At 38.0% G+C, this 23206-nt stretch overlaps 4 protein-coding genes across 5 annotated transcripts in view; 2 read left to right on the plus strand and 2 right to left on the minus strand.

Moving 5' to 3' along the window:
- csf1a (colony stimulating factor 1a (macrophage)) overlaps positions 1–1350 on the plus strand; it is a 44145-nt gene extending 42795 nt beyond the window's left edge. The window contains exon 8 of the mRNA XM_087271591.1: positions 1214–1350. Coding sequence (XP_087127717.1) covers positions 1214–1240 — 27 coding nt within the window. The 3' untranslated portion in view covers positions 1241–1350. The remainder of the gene's footprint in view (positions 1–1213) is intronic.
- On the minus strand, positions 918–4818 carry kiss1 (KiSS-1 metastasis suppressor). Its single transcript, NM_001113489.1, is given in 3 exon segments — positions 918–1418; positions 2586–2698; positions 4780–4818. Coding segments are annotated over 2 exon segments (351 nt in total). The 5' UTR covers positions 2671–2698; positions 4780–4818; the 3' UTR covers positions 918–1152.
- Positions 4819–6745: 1927 nt separating this feature from the next.
- On the minus strand, positions 6746–14187 carry golt1a (golgi transport 1A). The gene is made up of 5 exons (XM_087273712.1): positions 14110–14187; positions 13767–13858; positions 7547–7725; positions 7270–7333; positions 6746–7130 (listed from the first exon to the last, which is right to left on the minus strand). Exons 1-5 carry the CDS (start codon positions 14132–14134, stop codon positions 7089–7091), a joined length of 402 nt encoding a protein of 133 aa, XP_087129838.1. The 5' UTR covers positions 14135–14187; the 3' UTR covers positions 6746–7088.
- A 235-nt stretch (positions 14188–14422) lies between these two features.
- Positions 14423–21668, plus strand: LOC147841799 (uncharacterized). 2 transcript variants are annotated; one of them, XM_087273677.1, is made up of 2 exons: positions 14423–16352; positions 16887–20175. In XM_087273677.1, the coding sequence occupies exon 2, from the start codon at positions 17676–17678 to the stop codon at positions 18645–18647; it is 972 nt and encodes a 323-aa protein (XP_087129803.1). In that variant the 5' UTR covers positions 14423–16352; positions 16887–17675; the 3' UTR covers positions 18648–20175. The 2 variants fall into 2 exon arrangements, with proteins under 2 accessions (XP_087129803.1, XP_087129804.1); XM_087273678.1 differs by having other exon boundaries at positions 14434–16346; positions 16884–21668.
- The last annotated feature ends 1538 nt before the right edge of the window (positions 21669–23206 follow it).

The following is a 23206-nucleotide window of genomic DNA, read 5'->3' on the forward strand; positions in this document are numbered from 1 at the left end:
GGTGAATATTACATTGCATCTACATGTCAACTAATTCTCATTAGATTATAAGTAGACTGTTAGGTTGGGGTTAGTGTTAATTGACATGTGCTTGCAACGTCTGTGTCATTTAAATGTCTGTTTAGCAGCAGTATCAACAGATATTAAGCAGACAGTCTACTAATACTCAAATGGACCATCAAAATAAAGTGTTACCAAATCTTTTACTTTTTTCAATACTAGTTTTATGTAATACAGTGCAAGTTTCAGTGAAACAGGTTAATATTGAATTCAAATACATGTAATTTATTAATCAAACTTATTTAAGTTTCAGTGTTTTAAGCCAAAGGTAATGAGTGTATTCTGGAGCATTATAGGGGTGGCCAGATGTACTGCATATTTATATTATATGTTATTTTAACTATTTCTCATTGTTTAAATGGCTGACCCCGTACATATCTTGTCTTGACGTTCTTTAAGTGGGGTCAAGCGTTAATAAGTAAATATTCCTGCCAAACTTATTGCTTCCTTCACACCAATAAAGGTTTTGTCAAGGGCGGGGTCTCAAAACTAAAGGTGAATAAAGCAATAATAAACCAGCAGGGGTCACGCATTCTTCCTTGATTAAATAACAAACAGTAATCTTACTGAAATAGGCCCATGGTTCTTGCTGAAAGTGTGCCATAATGATATAAAGTGAGTGATGGGTGAATAAGTCTGCTGTTGACCAACCAGCTCCAAGAAATGAAACTAAAACTCTTTTGTAATGAAATTTATGAACTGCTAGACTAGCAACATTCTACTAATGGTCCGTCCACAGATCAGAACCATATTATTTCTGGCATCACATATTTAATAATCACTGTTACGGCCCTGGTCTTGGATCAAGGACGTAACATAAAAGAACACTGGACAAATAAATACACTTTTACGAACCCTTAGAGTAAGGTCCGTTTATTTGTCTTTTTTCTTGTATTTTTCTTTCTTTTTAACACCTAAAACATGAAGGCAAATACCTCAGAGAGGACCAACAGAAAAATAATACACAAAAAAAACATATCCCCTACCTAAACACCCAAGTGAAACTAATTACACCCAACAAAATAACAGAAATAAAAACCGAAAACATGTATTTACGTAAATGATAAAACACCAAAGAACATTATTAGTCCTTCACTTTACAGGACTTTTCTGTATCAATCGTGTGAGCATGTCCTGTTCTCTCTTGCCATAGCGGAGGCCGAAGGAGTTGAGATTGTAGTAAGCTACATTCTGTCTCCTCTTGGTGTAAGGACTTTCTGGAGACCACCACCATGTGTTTTTCTGAGGACCTGCACCCATAGAGAAGAGCGCTGAGAGTTTAGATGGAGGAGATCCATCTGTGGGACGAGTGTCTGTTCCCCTGAGAACCCGGAGTGATGTTTCCTCTGGAGTTTCATCTGGAGATATGAGAAACAGTCTGACTTTAGACAAGTGAATCTGCACCTATGGATGTTGCATATCTTCTAAAGCCCAACACTCTAAAAAGTTAAGGTGTCATGAAGAACCGAAATGGAGTTTTCACTGTAAGGCCATAAAGACCTTTCTTTTATTCTCCAATGAACCTTCCAAAGAACTTCTTCAAAGAACACAATTCCTCCATTTTAATGAACTAAAGAACCCTTTTCAACTCTGAAGAAGCTTATGTGAAATAAAATGATCTTGTTAACGATTTATCGCGGAACCAATTTTGTCTAGAAAGAACCTTCATTTTTAAACCTAACAAGTTATGTTCAGTGCTGAGCTAAGTTACAATACAAAAACTGTACATTCATAAACAGTATATGACAACACATTTGTTTTAAATATTTAAACAATAATTTTTTCTTCAGCTTAGTTGCTTATTTATCTGGGATCACCAAAGCGGAATGAACTGCAACTATTCCAGCAGTTTTACACAGCTGATGGCCTCAGCCATACACCCATACTCTCTCACATTCACACACATACACTACAGCCAATTTAGTTTTTATTCAATTCACCTACAGCGCATGTCTTTGGACTGTGGGGTAAACCGGAGCACCCGGAGTTTGGGAGTTCACATTGAAATGCCAACTGGCCCAGCCAGGACTCAAATCACCAACCTTCTTGCTTTGAGGCAACAGTGCTAACCACTGAGCCATCATATTTATAATTTTTTGTTATGAATAAAAATATATTTTTGTTGATAAATAATTGATGTTAGCTCAGGTCTGTACACTCTCAGAAATAAAGGTACTGTACATGAGCTGTCACTGAGGTGGTACGTTTTCAAAAGGAACAAATTTGTACCTAAAATATTAATACCTTAAGGGTACATATTAGTACCTAAACAGTACAAAAGTGTTCCTCTTTAAAATTTTAGATACTAATATATACTTTTGAGGTACCAATATGAACTCTTCACGTACAAATGTGTACCTTTTGTAAAGGTTCCGCCCCAGTGACAGCTCACGTACAGCTTTATTTCTGAGTGTATATAACTGTGTTATTACATTTTGAAATAATTTCTTAAAGTATTGTTTATTTTGTATCAACTGAAATTAACAAATGGAACCTTATTTGTAAAGAATCATTAGTGAACTTACCTTCTAAGTAATACTGAAAATGCCCAGAGGGGTTTGTGTGTACCCTCGCCACTGACAACATCAATATGACAGTAAGCAGCATCATTTTAATGTGTTTCAGAAAGAGAAGAGTTCTGAAAGAAAAGAACAAATAAAAATAAAAAATGATTAAAAATATGAAAAGTCTTTTGAATCATTAACACTTTTTAGTTTTGCTTATTTGATCACACGATTCAGTGGTATTCATCCAGTTTTTCAGACTTATGAACTCACACGTGGCCCACACACATGCACACTTCAAAGAGAATTTAAGCTATCAAAAGCATCATAAATCAGCCTCTAACCTTTACTGCTGTGCTATTCTGTTTACATGCGTAAGAATGAAATGTATATAAAAAGAACAAGTATAATAATAAAAAATATAAAATACATTTTTTCTAAATACATATAAAACAATTCTATAGAGAATTCAACAGTTCCTTCTGAGAAATTATAATTCAGCAATAAAAATATATAAGAAGATTTTCAGTTATTCATCATAACCTGACAGGTCTGTTGAGTCATATTAATCATCAGTTTATACACCTTAATCAGTTATATGTCTCATATATTAATATATCAGTTTTTAATCCTTAAATGATCTGGCACCACCTTACTTATCAGATCTACTATATGTACAGTTGAAGTCAGAATTATTACCCCCCCTGTTTATTTTTTCCCCAATTTCTGTTTAACCGACAGAAAAATTTTCCAACACATTTGTAAACATAAAAGTTTTAATAACTCATTTCTAATAACTGATTTATTTTATCTTTGCCATAAAAACAGTAAATAATATTTGACTAGAAATTTGTCATGACACTTCTTTACATCTTAAGGTGACATTTAAAGGCTTAACTAGTTTAATTAGGCAGGTTAGGGTAATTAGACAAGTTATTGTATAACGAAGGTTTGTTCTGTAGATTATCGCAAAAATATAGCTTAAAGAGGCTAATAATTTCGACCTTAAAATGTTTTTTTTTTTAGTTAAAACTACTTTTATTCTAGCCTAAATAAGGAAAATAAGACTTTCTTCAGAAGAAAAAATATTATCAGACATACTGTGAAAATGTCTTTGCTCTGTTAAACATCATTTGGGAAATATTTAAAAAAGAAAAGGGGGGTTAATAATTCTGATTTTAACTGTATATAAAAAAGAACAAATTGATAATAAAAATATAACATTGATATTTTCTAAAAAAAAATCTAAAAACAATTATAGAAAGAATTCAACAGTCTCCTCTGAGAAATGATAATTCAGCAATTAAAAAACAAGAACATTTTTAATTATTCATCTTAACCTGACAGGTCTGTTGAATCATATTACGCAAGATCAGTTTATACACGAGTCAAACTCATACCAGATTCATATTTGCATCAAATTAAACTGAAAGAAAGGAAACCATATACGTAAGAAGCATATTCACTGCATGCCAAGTTACTAGTTAAATGTTTTAAATTGTTTAATAGAAAGATGAAACATTTTACATTTATTAATGTTAAATTAAACAACATATGTTGACCAGTATATATTAATACATAAACAAAAACCATACAAAATTGTACTGTATTTAAATTTAATAAAAGCTTCCTGCTAAATAATGTTATAAATTGACAAAATATTAATTGTTTTTAGTGCTGCACATTTACTGAATGTGTAATTAAATGTTTTTATTATGTTTTAGGTTTAACATAATAAAAATATTTTACTATGAAAATATATTATTTTTAAAAATGTATTAAAAATGTATGTAAAAAAGATTATGAAAAAAATGTAAGTTAAATTTTGGTGGGGTCTTCAGTCATTTTCACTTAAATATTTTAAACAAATTAAATCTGTATTACACTTCACTTGTCTTGTTGCATGAAAACATTTTTTTATCAGTTGCACAAAAGTACATCATTACTAAATTCCATTTTTGTTTTGTTTTGCTGTTCCTTTTGAAAAAAAAAAACAGTTGATAGATTTATAAAACTGATTAAAGAATGAACAAACTTAAATGATCAATAAATCTCATATGGTAATATATAGAGCAAATGTATTACTCCATTTCTCAAACAGACCCCCCCCCCCCCCCAACCCCCACCAAAGCCCTAATCCACAACAACACAAACACACAATAACACAGATGCATCTACATGAAACATGAACATTACAATGGTGCAAACAGCTTACCTTTACACTTGCAGGTATGGAGCTTGTGTTCGCTTCATACAACCTTCAGACAATTTATCTTTCTCATACAGCAGTATAACATGCGTCATAGGCACCTCGGTGGGTCGCAGACCTCCACAACCCTCCCCTCTTTCCCTCTGATCTTGTCTTTTGGCCCCGGGGTCGGTCCACCACCCGTCCCTCTTCACCGGAACATTCTCCAACCACAAAGCCTTCGAATATTTGAACTCAATATCATTAATTTGATTTTCTATTTGAGCAGAGTTCATTGAAGTTGTGGGGTGCAGATAGATGGAATAGGAATGAGCTGATTGGAAAAGCACTTCTCTAAAACAAGCTCAGGTCAATGAGTTTTATTTTTGTTTACAATAGTACAGAACACTAGTGTTATGTGCATTTTAAATTCTGGTATTGTATTGGTGTTGTATTTTAAAGATGCTATGAAATTCAAATCTGGATAAACCTAAGGATAGCTGAATAATAAGAGTTCAGTACATGGAAATGACATACCGAGAGCCTCAAACAGCATTGCTTCTTCCCATTGTTAATCTCGTGAGTATGAAATACCATTAAAATACAGGCAAAATGAAACAAAACACATACTGTGGCAATCCACAAAACATCACAATGTTTCCTAGTGAGATTACAACTATGTTATTTTATTTTTAAGTTTGCTTTAAAGGCATTATACATTTTTTAAAAAGTATATCTCTTACTATTCTTATTTAAGTTTATTTAAGCTTGTATTATACTTACTATGCAAATCAGACTCTTATTTTAAAAACAGGAATGGCTTTAAGGAAGAGTAAGCAGTTCTGTAAAGCAGGCCACCATGCATGACAATGAAGTGTCTCATACTGTATGTTTACAGCTCATTAGAAAATGCGGGATACATGGTTTATAAATGTATTCAGTGACACCCAGGAAAGGTAAAGGGTCGGTTTAGTATGTTTTGTTAGTTTAATGTGTATATTGTGGAATTTGCTGCTTATGCTTGTAATGAGGCAAATGTATGTATGTTCAATGCTTTCGCACGGCAATTCGTAACTTTTTGATTTAGTGGCTAATTTGTATGAAATTGTACATTCTCATTGGTTGTTTTAGTAAATTTTGCTAATCCCCCAATGACAGTTGGGTTTAGGGGTGGGGTTGGTTGCCTCTTTTTAAAAATCATATATTTTTGTATGACTGAACTCCAGTGCTTCCCACATAGACTTTACTTGGGCGGGCCACCCAGGTAACCCCGTTAACGGCCACTCAAGTATATTTAGTGACACATTTTTTTCCTATTATTAACATCCTTTTACAATTTTTGTATCTGCTCAATATAACGAAACATTCACAATCAATTACGTAGTGAAACATTTTCTCTTGTTAACCATTTTCGTTCTGTGCCCGTAAGACCTCTTAACATTCGTGCAGACAGTTTGGCGTGCTCTGTAGACCCACAGAGATGCACATTTTTGGGCGTTAAAAATTCCGGCCTGCCCTGGGGCCTCATGTACAAAGACTTGCATTGAATTAATACTAAAACATTGCGTACGGACAAATGTAAAAACATCAGATGTATGAAACACTGCGGAATCCAACACATATTCTGTTTGTACATCCGAATTAACTTAAAACTGAGCGCATGTGCACGTGCACGTCCTCCTCCCCCATATGAATATGGTAATGACTCCACTTTGGCAAAACCCACCGAAAAGCAATGGCAAAAGCAAGCAAGAATAGAAATGTATACATTTTATATTAAGTTAGGAATCAGCTGGGGAATCATACTTTAGGTAATGCAGAACCAGCAGTGATCAATCATAATTACTTGTTTCTCTCGAAATTAGCTTATAAATAAACTTCACTTTATATATGAAAGCAATTTAACAGATTGTATCAATGTATTCGATCCCACCATTAAGATGTTAAGGAACAATTAAGGAACACAAAACATATCATTCTTGAACAGTGGACATATAATGGTAAATGTATTTATTATAATATAATATAAGTGTTAGCTAACATAGAGACAACAATACTAAAAAAAAACACACAAATATAAAAAACTAAAAAATAATTATCAACAAAATTCTCAATTTCTCTGCATTGAAAATGTTCATATGTATGCTTTTTAAAATTTGGAAAGAATTGTTTACATTTTTCTCGAATCTATACCTAATAAATCCAGTAAATCCAGAAAAACTTGAAAAAGAATTTTCAAGAGGTTTTCTAACATTGCACATACACACACACACACACACACACACACAAACACACACACATTATTTGTTTTGAATGTTTTCTCCCAGAATCTGCTTTTACACCATTGATGTACTACTACCAGATAACTTGTTTAAAATCTGAAAGAGAGAGAACAAGAACAATAAGAAAAAGTTTAGTCGGTGCCTGTAGGCTTAATTGTTCAGCTGTAAAAAGAAATATGTTGTTGCGCTTAACTTTAATTAGTATCTATGATCCAAGTATCATAAAACGGCTTACCGTTGTTAAAAAGGGAATGTTGAAAACCGTTGCAAGGAAACCAAAAGCCACTGGGAAGAAAGATCTACAAACAATACAAAGAATAGGAAATATAATATCATACATTTCTGGAAAGAGAAATAGCGGAAAAAACGAAACTGCTTCAAGCAGAGAAACAGCATGTTTTCAAATCAATAAAAGTAAAGGATGTAAAATGAGGCAAATAAATTTGTTTGAAGTCTTAATCAGACAGAGATCTCACACATGAGGCCAGGATATGAATCAACTGTTTACTCACTTGAATAGAAGCACAAAGCCATATGTCTCCACTAACATGCCAATACGAGGCCATCTTAGCAGTACTAAAGCCACGCCTCCCAGAAAGAAGGCGGAGCTTCTGAGCTTCTGCCTCTGGAAGAAGAAGTGTGCCGTCCTTTTTAAACCAATGATGAAGGCCAGACCAGACAGAAACAGAATCTGATAGAGGAGGGACAATACACTAAATAAATAATTAGTTTTAAATTATATACAGTGCTATTCTGAAGTTTAAGCTTGAAGATTTTCTTAAAAGTCACTACGAAATCTAAACCGACAATTCTTATTTAGTCATGACAGGGGTGCCCAAACTTTTCTTATGAAGGGCCAAAAAACAACCTTGATTAAAGCTAGTTGGCCAATGGTACATAGTTGCCATGGGCAATTTTTCAATTTTTTTTAAAGAGCCCCTGGGTTTCTGAAAATGACCTTCCATGCAGCTCTAAGAAAAGTGAAATATCCAGCTAAGGCTTAAATCTGAAAGTGTGCCATGTTTAAAACTAATGATTAATCCGTAAAAGAGTTGACTAAAATGAATCGTCAGAATAACGAATCTTTAGCCATGTCAGAGTGACATTGATACAGAACATAAGCCCTGCCCATCTGTTGCGCACACAGACCCAGGAATATTTAAACCCCTGTCCACAAACACTGTAGCAAAAAAAAGGAAGATAAACACTGTAGCAGATGATCCCAGTTGAATCAAGTCATGAACAGGGCTGATAGTGGAAAAAATTCCTGAGCCTGAACTTTTTTTCCTTGCCCCTGAGGTGAGTAGGGGTGGGGGTACTATGTATGCAACGCACTTTTAACACATAACTTGTGGGCCCCTGGGCCCAAATATATTAACAGCCTATGTGTAACCCTGATCATCATTATTGTCAAGTGGCTCTTTTTAGACACATGCCAGTAATGTCAGTGACACATGCCAGTGTCAGTGATCTTGTGACATTTGCCAGTAGGTGTCAGTATAAGCACGTTATAAGCACATTAATCTTATAAGTCTCTTTGCTTTAATATTTAAAAATCATTAGGCAAATGACACCTGTTATCTTACATGCATATATGTTATGAGTTTTCAACATGCATTTCATTATAACTTTTTAAAGGATATTATTTAAAATACCTTAAAATGAAAATAAGTTAAATAATAAAATAAATGAATGAATTAAAAACATAGAGAAGTCCATATTGTAGGGAACAAAGGAACTGTCAGGATGCAATAATATACAGTACAACAGATAAGTGTAACCCCTCCCATACATAAGAATGCCACAATAAATTTGACTGACATGTAATGTCAAATGACTATATTACGTACGGAAGTATGACTACGAATACATAAAATAAATGCGTTTAAATTAAAACATCGTGGAGTAGCTCAGCAAATAAACTAACTTGCGACGCGATAAATTAGGTTAAAAGTCGCGTAATGATTAAATATAGTTTTGCTCGTGTTAATTAATGTCATAAGCTTCGCCGGGTGTCGATGTCACTGCAGTGACATGCAGCGCGACACTGAGTGACACAGGTCACTACACATGCCACTAGCGAGTGACACATGACAGTGGAAAACCGGACGTGCCACCGGAAGTGTCACTACACTCAGTGGCATGTGCCAGTGTCATCTGTACGTCAGATGTCGTGTCACTCCATGTTAAAACTGCTACTGTGAATCCGCGTTCAAGCGCACACAATAAGCTAAAACTCGCCCCAAGCACCGGCAAAAACAAATAACAATGAATGTGTCGAGGAAAGAGTAAGGACATATCTTAATTATTTATTAATAAACTTATTCTGAGTCAGTGTCGCAAAGATCCTGACTGGCAATCTCCTCTTGGACTCGCCTTTAGAAATTCATCTTTACGGATTACATGAAGGAGTTTTTTTGTTTTCGATTTGTTTTATTTCGTCAAGTAATAATTTAAAGCTTTCTATAAATATATTTATTATGTCTGTGAGGCATATACATTTTGCTTCATTTTGTTAAGTGCTCCTGTTCAAAAACCAGACGACAGAAAGCGCATAATTTTGGTTTTCTTTATTTTATAAAAACGCTGTAACGTTTTTTGATGTATTACTCATACTTTGTGAGCAAAAGTGACGGATAACTTTAAATTGCTCCCACTGAAAAAATGCAAGTGATTGCTCTGGCGCCTCGATGTCCTACAAGCTTTTTATAAGCAAACTATGCGCCTAATAGCACACATTCTTTAACGTTTAAGCTACCATTGTTTTATACTTGAACTGTTTTATATCTTTTATTTTAGGCAAGTCGTGATGATCTGAGAAGGCAAACTGATCAAACAGACAATGATGGTCTTCCGCTGGGCGCTGTTCGTTAAAAAACAACAACTTATTTTTAAAATGCTCCAAACGTTTTTCTAAATAAGCTGAATAAAAAAACGAAACTAAATATAAACACTTTGCCATTAGGCTACATACAAAACTGAACTATTTCATAGCTGAAACACTATTGTTTAAGGAGAAGGGGGAAATATATTTTTGTCCCGTCTATTGCTTCACCGTTATTTCGAGAATAAACCCAGCGTAAATATGCAGATGTCATTCCCAAATTATATCAGCGTATATGTGCCGAAAACGAAAGTTTCATACAAATTCTGAATGGATTATTGCCTGGAAAGTGCAAAGCACGCTCCTCTTATTATCACTAAAAAGCGTCACTAATCTTAGTTCATAGAGATCTCACAAAGATCCGTTATAATTTATAAAGCTCTCTAAATTACACAATTAATCTTTTATTTACATGGCGTCTACACTCAAAAGATGATTCACGAGCACACAAAATGGCACTTAATAAAACCAATCCGGCGCTTTCAGCAGTGACTGAATTCTGTGAATCTAGAGAAATGACAGATCAATATCTGTGAACCTGATTTTTTTTTTTTCCCGCAGCCACAGTACGCCGGAAATCCGGCGTGGTGCCGGAACGCTATCACCCCTGCATGAAGATGTTGTGCTCTGAAGAGTGGGAAAAAGTAAGTGTTTTTTTCCCTACCCAAAGATGAGGCTGTAAACTGTCAGTAGTGAAGTTTATTTTTGCAAAAATACCTCAGCATTATAGCCTCAGCCTTGTGCTGTGTTCCAGTCGTTTTTCTGATGAGTGCTTCAGCGGTTTGTGAGTGCTTCAGCGTCTGTGCCAGAGTGTGTCTTATTACGTCTTACAGTGTGATGCATTAATGCATGAGTAAGGCTTGGTTCAAACCAATCAGAGCGCTCTATTGTGGAACTTCATTAATATTCATTACTGTCACAGTGGTTAGACGACAGAGACGCCACGTTGTGTTGGCAAAACAAGCGTGAAGTGTTGCTTTTATAGTTTGCTGCAGTTAAGTTTTGTTTTCATTTTCTCTCTGTGAGAGCTCAGCTGGAGTCACGTGGATTAACAGTGTACGCGACGCTCGACAACAATAACTTGCGTGTCTAAGGAGGCACATTGTTTACCTGAGAGCTGTTCTCATCTACAAATGCTGAGATCCGGATTCGCTTGTAGTCTTCTCTTAATAAAGACGTGGCTCTAGTTGCTGGTGATTGTCCTGTCTCTACAGATTTGGTAAGTGAGCGACCAGTGCTCTTTGTTTATTCAGTTTGTTCGTATCGAACTTAACTATTGCACCGAGTGTAAACATGTTAATACCACAACCAAACTTTTTTTTGTGACCGGAATAACACACGCGGCTTTCTGACGCTACCTGCCGTGTGCATCTAAGTTTCAGGGAAACGCGGAGGTTTTTTTTCTCTCATTCGCAGTGCGGTATCAAACATTGCATGAAAAATACACGCTTAAAGCAGATCCTCGAATCAAATATCTTGTTTGTCGCGAGGTGCATGAATGAATTCCCTGAATGAAAGAGCCAAACTGCAGTTAAAGTCCACCATTTAATAGTTTGGCAAATAATTCGACTACAGATGTCCATGTAAACACCATCACTTTCTCCCGTGTGTTTGTGTGTATTTTGACTCTGAAACTCGCGCGTGCCCAAATAGACACTCCCACACCATCCAACTTTAGTTCCTCCGACACTCCCCCCTAAACAGAGCTGGACACGCCCACTTTTCTGACTTCTTCCAAAGTAGAGGTGTGAAAACACCCTGCTGAAACGAGGGGGTTTCATGGCCCTTTAAGTGCGACTAAAATCATTGACTCCTTGTTTTCTCTAGCTTGCAAAATGTGTATTTAATGGAGTTTTGTTACTTGTAACCGGTCTGTTCTGTATGTTTAACTCTTTATATTCTCATATCGTGTCTAAAACCATGTTGAAAATGCATTGTGTGCTGATTTGTTAACATATTTAAGTGTGTTTATAAGCTCGCGATCCTATGCCGTTTGCTATGGCCATTGTCAGCTGTTCCTACACTCGTGCGGCTGTGATGATTCAAAACAATTCAGATTTTACTACTGTGTGGATTAATACTGAATGTGTTATGGTTAAGAATAGAGCGATATGCTGGTGTTAAACTGCATTGCTTTAATGCACTCCTGCACTGGACTCACACATACAATCTGCACTCTGACTACTTCAAAATTGTTGATAAGCCGTGCTGACCATTTCTCTCTGTCTCTTGCTGAACGGAGTTGACCAATCACAACAATTTGGGTCATCGGACCAATCAGCGCAGATTAGCATCATGCTAAGGAGGGGTTTGGGAACAAATGGTCCGCTTAACAACACATATGGGGTTGGGAGAATTAGGTAAAAATAACCACATATTATAAAACAACGAAAGTGTTTTGTGACCTTGCATGCATATCAGACTGTTGTTGAAGACCACAAAAACAAATATGACCTTTTATAATGCATAATAGGGGCTCTTTTATAATATTTAAAAATAACCACAAAACATTGCTTTAAATTAATAGTTTATAATATTTATAATATATTATTACATTTTATAATAAACATATTATAGTAAACAAAAAACAATGTCATTTAGAACAGAATGGAGATGATTTGCCTTGATTTCCTCACTGATGTCTTCTGCATAGTTCTCTATCGATTGAGTGACTTTGTTTACATTGTTTACATTTTTAAAAATAAGATTTATTTACAACATTTACTTTAAACATTTCATTTTTGTTAGTTTTTTTGTAGCTCATCAATAAAACAAACTTAAAAAGTTATGTCAAATTACAAATGACAATCTCTTTTAAAAGCATTCACCCCAACACTCTCCATCCTTCTCACTCTCTTCTCAGAATTGGATAATGGGACAAATAAAAGGTTACAATGGGCCAACTTTGGCCCACGGACCCTTCTTTGGTCATCTCTGATTTATGGCATACTGAAAAACTTATACTGTAAATCATTAGCTTTAATCAAAGTAGCTTCAGGCAGTTTCATGCTGTCTTTAACGTCTCTGTAAAAAGTATTTTATGCTTAGAAAGACTTCATTTAATAGATTCAAAATTCCATAAAAAAGGCAACATTGTGAAATGTAATTCATACTTAATGAATAGTATGATATTTTATTTACTTAATAAATTAGTAAACTTTAACATAGTTTACTTGCCCCCAAAAATAGATATTTATTGCTTAATCAAAAGTAAATGTTGTTTAAACAAATTGATGTGCTTATGCCTTTATGAACATGTACATATTTTTCATATACTGATGTCAAACTTTGTCACTTTGGCTCTTTCTGACATTTTTATCAGAATGGGTTTAATCACAAATTTGCAATATGTGATGTATTATTTTTTTTCCACATTTTGTGTATATAGAAAACACTATTCCCACATTATTTTTACTATACTGAATGCAAGTTTTTGAAAAAAGAAAGAAACCTAAATATCTCAAAAACACTAAAAATGAAGCCAGAAGCTTACGCTTTCAAAAAATAACTTGTTGCCTAACATTTTTTAGTCGAATCCAATAAACGCGAAAGACATCTTAACTTACATCAACCAAATGGGCTAAAAATATTAAGTTAAACTTTCTATAACTCAAAAAAAAGTTGTTGAAACCTGATCAACTTAATAAAGTAGATTAAAGCAACATAAACATATTTGTTGTCTTGGCTTCTTATCATTACATTTTTTTTATAGTGTATAATTCCAAAGTGGTCAATTATTCATTATTTTGGGTGAAAATTTTGTGGGTGTCTCTTTAAGAAACACTCTCTATGAGCAGAGATATACAGACGATAGCTTTACAGTATGTGTCATATCTAAATGCACTTACGTTTCCAAACGCCAACAGGACTGAGTCAAAGTACAGCAGAATCCCAAACAGCACAAAGAACATGCCGAATCCTGACAGACCAACACCGATCTCTAGAATTCAGCAACAACAGACTGGTTACAACTGTAATACTAGTCAATCAAATATTACTGTGGTCATATTATCTGTGATGGGAACACAAATATTTTAGCTAACAAAGCAAGATCTAAATGATCTCACGTTTGTTTTTTATTGACAAGAACTCTCACAGTTTACATGTAGTCTGTTACTGTTCAGTTGATCATATAAATTTTGTTTAATTGATTATATATTTGTTCAATTATATTCAGCAAATGTCACTCACTCTGAAACTCTGTGATTGCGATCATGGTTTGCCCTTTGTTGTCCTTCTTGACTCAAATCTTCCAGTTTTAGTTTCTCTGTTCTTACCGGTTTGTGTCTTTCACATAAATACTTGACTTTTGAACCCTGGCGTAAAGGGTAAACATTAACTAAACCTATTAGGATGATGAGAGTGAACGCTGTGATCACTTTATCTCATTTACACTATCAGTTTATTCGCTCATCCACAGAAATATGTCTACTTATTTACTTAAGTCACATCTCCAAAAGGACTCTAAGCTGGTGTTATAAATAACCAGAAATAACCAGACATAACATCTTTTCTGCTTGCTTTATTAATATGAAAAAACGATGGTAAATTCATAATTAATATTAAAATTACAACAACAAAAAAATTAAACACACATGAAATTCAATATATTAGAGACCAATTTTAGTATAGAAACTCTCCATCCATGGTGATGTAAACTCAGAAGTCAGAGTAGTAAGATGTAAACTCCAATTTGTAAGAAAGAATTTGTAAATATTAACAACATGAAAACTCATAATAGAGAGACATCAATTTTAAAATGCAAGATGAAAATTCATAATGGTAAAAAATTGTGAGAGTCAGAATTATGGAATGTAAACTCAGAATCGGAAGATGTAAACTTTGAATTTAAAAAGGTAAACTCAGAATTAGGGCTGCACAATTAATCGGAAAAAGTTTAAGTCAAGTCAATTTTTGTTAGACTTAAGTCAAGTAAAGTCGAGTCACTGATTATTTTAGGTCAAGTCAAGTCATAGCTTGGCCTAGCAAGTCACTCTGTGAATCCGAAACAGAGATTCAAACTGTTACAGTGTTGCTCTTTGTTCTTGGTGCAGTTCGCTTTCACACGACAACGTTTCTAAACAGAGCAAAAGAGCTAAAACATGTCACGTGCGAGTAAACTCTCCTCACATTGGTCAGTTCTACGATTTATTTTGCAGAGTCCCGCTCAGCTGTCAAGTGGTGGTAGTGGTTTTGTGGTGTTTGACAGGGTGCGCATGATGTGTCTAAAGAGCGAGGATGGATGTAGTGGGGAGGGGTGAGAAGGGTGCGCGACATTTTTGAGGACTGGGAGGGAGACGCCGGTTTTCCGGGAGATTATCACTTGTTTGCGGGCACCCGTGCAATGCACAATATAAACGATTATGTATTTAACAAAAGCAGGTTATTTCGAGTCATTTAACTCAAGTCCAAGTCAAGTCTCAAGCCATGACAGTCAAGTCCAAATCAAGTCAAGTCCTTTTTAGTTATCTGTCAAGCAAGTCTCAAGTCCTAAATTCTATGACTTAAGTCTGACTCAAGTCAAGTCATGTGACTCGAGTCTCCCATTTCTGTTTTTAAGTTTAGGAGAGAAGCATAAAGACGGTGGCACAAGTCTTTACATTGTGCAGCCCTACTTAGAATTGCAAAACAAAGTCAGAATTTCAGGGAATAAACTCAGAATTACAAAATGTAATCTCAGAATTGTGAGTTGTAAACTTAGAATTGTAAATTGTAAAATCTGAACTCCAAATAATAATAATAATAATGATTCCTTTTCCAGCATCCACCTGGGTGACGCGAAGGCAGCCATTTTGCACCAGACCACACACCACACACCAGCTTATTGGTGGAGAGGAGACAGAGTGATGAAGCCAATTGTGATATGGGGGGGTTAGGAGGCTATGATGGACAGAAGCCAATGGGCAGATTTGGCCTGGATGCCAGGGTTAAACCCCTACTCTTTTTCGAAGGACATCCTTAGATTTTTAATGACCACAGAGAGTCAGGACCTCGGTTTAAAAAAAGACGGATGAGAGGTTAAAATATCGAGAAGTAAACATTGAGAACAGTAATCTCTGAAATTGCAAGATATCCAGTTAAGTCAGAATAGCAAGATGTAAACTTGGAATTGTAAAACGTAAAGTTGTAATTGTGACAAAATCAAAATTTGTGAAAAGTAAACTCAAAATTGTGAGTTGTAAACTCGAAAGATGTAAAATCAGAATTGTTAAATGTAAACTCAGAATTGCGAGATGTCAACTCAGACCTGTAGAATGTAAACTCAGAATTGTGAGATGTAAAGATGTAAACTCAAATTTACTGTATTTCTTGCCATTCTTTTTTATATTGTGCAATTCTGACTTTTTGTCAGTTGCAAGCTTGCTCAAATAGTAGTAAATAAAAGAAAGTTGTGATTGTGAGAAACGTAGCAAATACAGTTTATGTTGCTAGAAGCAGGGCCGGAGTGGGACACCTTTTCAGCCCTGGAGTTTCAAGCCTCAGACCGGCCCACCTCAGTTCACGACTGACTATATTAAAATAAGGTCATTTCCAAATCAGTTTCTAATGACACTATCACGTCTTTTTAAAAAAAAAAAACAGCTGCTTTAGAACTTCAAATGTTCAACAACCCTAACAGTATTATATGTCTTAACAATAAAAACGAAAACAATAAGATATTCTAATGAGGATCGAACCCGGGTCTGCGGCGTCTTAACCTAACAAGCTAACCGCTGGACCACAATAGCTGTATTCAGAACTGAGACACAACTAAGTTTTATAATCATTAAAATAGATGAAAAGAGAAGAGTTGTGGTAAAATAAAGAATTAAAAGGCTGTGGTCAAGTAAATAAATAAATTTAAAAAGTGTGACTGCTGAGAGCAAAAGATTCTGGAGCTACGGACACCGGCCCTCGCGGCCAAATAACGGACCGGCCCACCGGGAATTCTCCCGGTCCTCCCGATTAGCCAATCCGGGCCTGGCTAGAAGACGTGATTCTGCATAATCAAGAGCAGCAAAACAGAGTTTAGAAAGTTCACTAGTATTCCCTGACCACTGATGCCAATGCTTTATATCAGTACATTAATTTCATTTCCCTGAACATGCACAGAAAATCTGCTCCTGCCATCTTGTGCCTCAGTTAAAATAGTGTCAAGTGGATGCCCCCCTCATGATTGTGAAGCGCTTTGGGTGTATGACCTTACACAATAAATGTGCTATACACATTACATTACATTACATGAGTTGATCTGTAACTAATTAATTAACTGTGGTCTAAAGGGAGTATTAGCAGTGCTGTAATTGTATTGTAGTGTTAGTTCCCCTTCGTTTGGGGAACTCCAGTACTATAAGTGGATTTGATGTTCTAAATCCACGTATGGGAGATTCGGTTCAGAAGCTACTTGTCTGAAAGAGTATTGAACAGGCCAATGAAAGCAATGAATTGGCAGCGTAAGCTTGCGCAGCACACCTGGCGCCAGCAAACGCCATCCTTTTCGCTTCAGAGACTTTTCTGATCAAGCTTCATAAGGGGTTCCTCTTGCTGTCTACAGCCACATCGAGCGAACGAGTGTCTCCCGGTCCAGAGCGAGTCCACGCAGCGGCAGATGGTCGAGCTGGGTTTTCTCCCTTGCCTGGCATTCCTTTGGGTCCGGTCCTCCAGAGCGGTGCGTATTGTTGCAGTTTCCAAAAATAGCAACACAGTCGTGCAGCACGTCCTTTTCAGGATGGCGCTCCGACTGTGCGTTTCTGGTTGCGGGGGTTTCCTGGCTCCGGATGATGGGCACGATCACTGCATTACATGTTTGGGGGTCCAGCATGTTAATGTGGTGCTGGGGGGGCGGTTCATGTCGTCACTGCGATGCCATGACCGTCGCGCAGTTGAGATCGTGGCTAACTTTCGTAAGAGAGCGAGCCACCCCAGTCGCCTCCTGCTCTGCAGCGGGCGCTTGGGCAGATCTGAGGGTTCCAGCGAAAGATAATCCGCCGCCTAAGGGCTCGTGGACCTCTCGCTCCTCCAAGCGCTCCATCCAAGCTTCGGGTGTTGGGAGTGATCTGTCTAATCACATGGTAGCTCTTACGCTCGCTGACACCGGAGATCAGATGTCCTCAGCGGCATCGGAGGGTGGGCTTTCATTGTCCGACGATGATCCGGACCCGCTCGCCCCCTCTGGGCAAGCGAGCGCCGTCAAAACGGATCCTGAAGCGGACATGTTGGCCGTGCTTTCTCGGGCTGCTTCGGTCGTCGGGTTGGAGATGGTTCATCCCCCAGCCCCGCGGCCGGACCGACTAGATGGGTGTTACGTAAACGACCAAAAGGCGAAGCCTTTGAAGCCTCTCGTCCCTTTCTTACCGGAAGTGCACAGTAGGCTCACGCAGTCCTGGAGGGCACCTTTCTCTGCCCACTCTGCGTCCGCCTCCGCCCTCACCACCCTGGATGGTGGAGCTGCCAGGGGGTATGAGGCGATCCCGCAGGTGGAGCGCGCCATTGCCGTCAATCTTTGTCCGCGTGGCGCCCCTACTTTGCGCGGTCCGCCCCGTCTCCCGTCCAAAGCCTGTAGGTTATCTGCCTCCCTCGGAGCTAGAGCTTACAAGGCTGCGGGCCAGGCAGCTTCCGCCTTGCACGCGATGGCCACCTACCAGCGCTACCAAATGCAGGCGCTGGCCGAGCTGCACGAGGGTGGGTCTAACCCAGGCTTGTTACACAAGCTGCGCACCGCGACCGACTATGCTCTTTGGACTACTTAGTCCATGCGTGCGCACTGGGGAAGATGATGTCCACACTTGTGGTCCAGGAACGCCACCTCTGGCTAAACCTGGCAGATATGCACGATGTTGACAAAGTTCGCTTTCTTGACTCGACCATATCCCAGGCTGGCCTGTTTGGCGACACCGTCGGTGAATTCACCCAGGAGTTCAAGGCGGTGAAGGAGCAGTCGGATGCGATGGGCAATGTCATCTATCGGCAGAACCGTAAGCCCGCTCCGTCCCCCGCCGAGCCATCCACCTCCGCTGCTCCTCGCCGAGGGCAACCGCCAACGGCCGCTGCCCTGCCTCCGGCGAAGCGGGCGCGTCGAGCACGCCGGAAGCCGGCAGCCCCTCCTGCCCAGGGCGCCGCTAAGTCCGGTAAACGGACCGCGAAGCGTCCCTGAGACAGGCACTCCGGAGAGGAGGAAACTTGCTCTTTCCCCGCTGGAGAGCAGGGCCCATATTCTAACGGTACTTTTCAGTGCCACCAAAGTTTCGAACAAAGAGCATTTTTCCCCTTCCCTGGATGTCACAGCTCAAGCCCTGCCAGTTTGGGACGCGCTGCCTCTCAGCTCGCAGGGTCTGCATACTCCGCCAGCGGCTCACGGGTGCTGGGGGGACAGTCTCCCTTCTCCCAGCCCCCAAGCCCCTCCTTCGGAGTCAGGGTGCGGAGCCAGAGCGAATCGCTCTGCTCCAGCTCTTCTGTGGGACCCTCGTGCTCCCCGGATCAGCACACCCGCTCCGCGCTGCCCCTTCGCGGTTACGTCAATGATTGCTGCGATGACGTCATTAGCGAGGGCTCTGTCTACCTGGTTAGCGTGGGCCAGCCCCTCGCGGTGGCTCATACGCGTGATCAGACTCGGCTACGAACTACAGTTCTCGAAACGGCCTCCCAAGTTCACGGGCGTGTATTTCACAAGGGTCAATCCCTTGTCCGCCCCTGTCTTGCGAGAGGAGATTGCTGCCCTCCTGGCGAAGGGTGCAATCGAGCCGGTACCTCCAGCCGAGATAGAGAGCGGGTTTTACAGCCCATACTTCATCGTACCCAAAAAGAGCGGTGGGTCACGGCCACGCCGTGTCCAAACAAAGATTATCCCACTGGATTGTGTAGGCCATTTCATGTGCTTATTTGAGCAGAGGTCAGCCACGTCCCCCGGGAGTGCGTGCGCACTCCACTCGGAGTGTTGCATCCTCTTGGGCGTGTGCACGCGGTGCCTCTTTAACAGACATTTGTAGAGCTGCGGGCTGAGCGACACCCAACACATTTGCAAGGTTTTACAATCTGCAAGTGGAGCTGGTTTCCTCAAGGTTGTTAGGTACCTTTGGTGATTGAGGAAACAACTCGGTGGGGTGTTGTAGCACACTTGCGGTGCCTTTTTTCCCTAACACGGAGAGATGTGCACCTTCCTGTCTGTCAGTAAAGTTCCCCATTCGATGAGCCCTGCAGATTCCTCCGAGGCCCCCAGCACTGACTCAGCGGAGGAGTCACTCGCTGGCCCACTACGTTAGGTCTGCCCGCTGGTCAGCCCACGTTTTTGGGTACAGGTGCCTGCTATGTGCGATCCCCGCTGGTGATCCCCATATGCTTTTTCCGCCAGTACTATACTATACAGTACTATAAGTACTATACTCCGTCGCCATAATGACTGTTCCTTAGCTGTTAAAAGTCTCTTCAGCTTAAAAAGGATAGCGTTTGCTGGCGCCAGGTGTGCTTATATGCTCAGTTAATTGGCGATGCAGCACACCTTTGCAGGCTTACGCTGCCAATTCATTGCTTTCATTGGACCATTCAATACTCTTTCAGACAAGTAGCTTCTGAACGGAATCTCCCATACGTGGATTTAGAACATCAAATCCACTTATAGTACTTCCGTTCCCCTCCTCGGGGAGGGGCAGTCAGAATTGTTTGTCTTTGAGAGGCCTATACATTCGTTTTTTAAAATGCCAGGCTAAGTGAAGCAGTAAATAAAATTTTTGGGCCCAAATATTGGTTTAAATGGTGAATTAGTTATTAATAAGCAGATAATATAAACAGCTTGAATGCAATTTAACCAAGGGTAACAAATGAACTCCCTAAAATATATACAAACCTCTTTCTTCTTTTATTTTTAATCCCTAGCTACGTTGTTACATCGACAACAGTCCTGCCAATATTTTATTATGAATATTTTTTTTACTTCAGCCAGATCTCACATTCTCTTCCTTGTATCCATTGAAACCATTTCAAACAAGCTCTTTATTTTCCATTACACATGTAGCCCCAGGTCAATAGATTTAACAAGGTTGACTGTTATAGACAACCTACTCTTTTTTTTTTTTTAGTCTGTATTAAACGTATTTAGGGTTACTTGCTTCATAATCAAAAATGCTGACACATTTTCTTGGTTTTCACTTTTTGCTTGTTGTTATTGTCTTAATAATCAGAATTTATAGCTGCTTTCCAAGAAAAGCCCCATTCTTCAAATTAAATGCAAGTGTACGATGAACTAAGCCAGCATTCAGCACTAAACTATACACTGCTTACAAGCAAGGTTATAAGAGGCTTAGAAAAGATTGTGGGTCATAAATATGTGGTGGGATTCCTGTGAAAAAAACAAAAACAAATGTTGGAATGCATTGGTTGCAGATTTTCCATTTTCAACTGCCAAAACAAAGGCTTAATGTATTCATTTTACTGACACTAATAATAATACTGTTCATTTACCTCACAAGTTGCTGCAAGGAGTTTCCTTGGTAAATACGGCAATGAAAACCTGCATTAAATCTTTTTTTAAGTGGGCCTTTTCTCTGTGTAAGTTTAAAAAGCATCAAATTATTTCTTTCATTTTTATTCACATTAAAGGGATAGTTTACCCCAAAATAAAAATGTGCCCATTATTTACTCACTCGAGTTATTCAACACAAGAACACATGAAGGTTGGGATGTTGGTAACCAAACATTTGATGAAGCACTAGGAAAAAACTCATACTGTCAACATTTTCAAAAAAGAAACCTGGATAGTGAGTTCAAATTATGTGGGTACAATTATTTTTGGGTGAACTATAATAAGTTCAAACTGAAGAAATATGATATGAACAAATGAAGAGTTTAAAAACATTCGCTTTACTGCATAAAGGTAATTCCAAAGCAAGCACATTGCTTTATTAGCACAAAGCATTATTATCCTTAAAATAGTATATCTTACAGTAAATATGAAGACATACAGTATTTTATTGGAATGTGCTTATTTTCAATTAGTCAATCCCACTTGCAACATATTTCTTGACTGTTCCAACCACGACTTACAAAAAAAGACTTAAAAATTACTGTTAAACAAGGCCTCCGAAAGGATGCTATAAAGTTTTGCTCAGTAAATTAAAAATATATCAGCCTTCGTCAGTTTCCCCGTAATATAATATTGGAAATAACCGGTTGCAGATTATCCATTTTCAACTGCCAAAACACAGGCTTAATGTATTCATTTTACTGATAGTAATATTATTATTCATTTACCTCACAAGTTGCTGCAAAGAGTTTTCTTGGTAAATAATCTTGTAATTCGGCATCGTGCTTGCAATAAAATTTAAATGAATTTTTTCTTGCTTTCTTTTAGTCACCCTAAAGGGATAGTTCACCCAAAAAATGAAACTGTATTCACTCAAGTTATTCAACATGAAAGCAAACGCATTATGGTTGGGATGCTGGGATTGAACCACTACTATAGAACACTGTTAACCCTTACTGTAGATTCTGCAATAAAAAAAACTGTAAAATAGCCAGTGTTTTGCTGTAATAAAAGGAAACTGTATTCTAAAACAAGCAGGATTTGTATTCATTAATCATTGTGTATTGCAAAGAATAAATACCAGTAATTTACTTTATGTACCCATTACAGGTAGTTACCGTGATAATAAAGGGTATATTACTGTTCAACAATTATCAACTTTGATGCTTTTATTGTGCGTTTATTTTAATGCAGAAAACAATGATTTGGACAATGACACACATACACAGGATGTCTGTATTATTCAAAACTCAAAATTGTGAAAACAAAAATTCAGAATATGTTTAATGTGAACATATGTGAATATGTTCCTTTAAGGGAGCCAGGTGTTTAATTTGTTTACTTCTGAGTGCTCCATTTTCTGTTTAGCAGTTCAGATGCAAAGTCTGATGTTTTAAGCCATAAATAAGAATCTACAATGAGTAAGTAAAATGTGTTCAAATGTTTTTAAGGGTTTCTAAAGTAAATCTGTGTATTAAGTTATATTGTTGTTGTCGTCCTGAACTGTGCACTTGAAGGCTACATTGTTAGCTAGTTAGCCTCTCCTCATATAACTTCTTACATTCATTTAAGTCTATTTATTCATTGGATATTGCCTAATTTCATAATGTACAGATGCTAACAGTTACTGTGTCTTTATGGCAGATAAGCAGATTTCATATACATAAAAACCATTGAATTCCAATCTCCCCAGTTAGGTAGCTAACGTGCACAGGAATCATCACAGGGATTTGCAAACCTCCACTGTCAGGTCCCAGGTTGTTAATTTGTTGCTAAGTGTTTTTCAGAGCTGTG

This window comes from Danio rerio, chromosome 11, assembly GCF_052040795.2.
Source record: "Danio rerio strain M-AB ecotype USA chromosome 11, GRCz13ab, whole genome shotgun sequence".
NCBI lineage: Eukaryota > Metazoa > Chordata > Actinopteri > Cypriniformes > Danionidae > Danio > Danio rerio.

Coding starts and splice junctions, on each gene's coding strand:
- golt1a (XM_087273712.1), bottom strand. CDS start 14,134: ATGATCGCAATCACAGAGTTTCAGA. Junction 13,859..14,109: donor CGCAATCACAGAGTTTCAGA/GTGAGTGACATT, acceptor GCTGAATTCTAG/AGATCGGTGTTGGTCTGTCA. Junction 7,726..13,766: donor TCCTGTTGGCGTTTGGAAAC/GTAAGTGCATTT, acceptor CTCCTCTATCAG/ATTCTGTTTCTGTCTGGTCT.
- LOC147841799 (XM_087273677.1), top strand. CDS start 17,676: ATGATGGGCACGATCACTGCATTACATGTTTGGGGGTCCAGCATGTTA.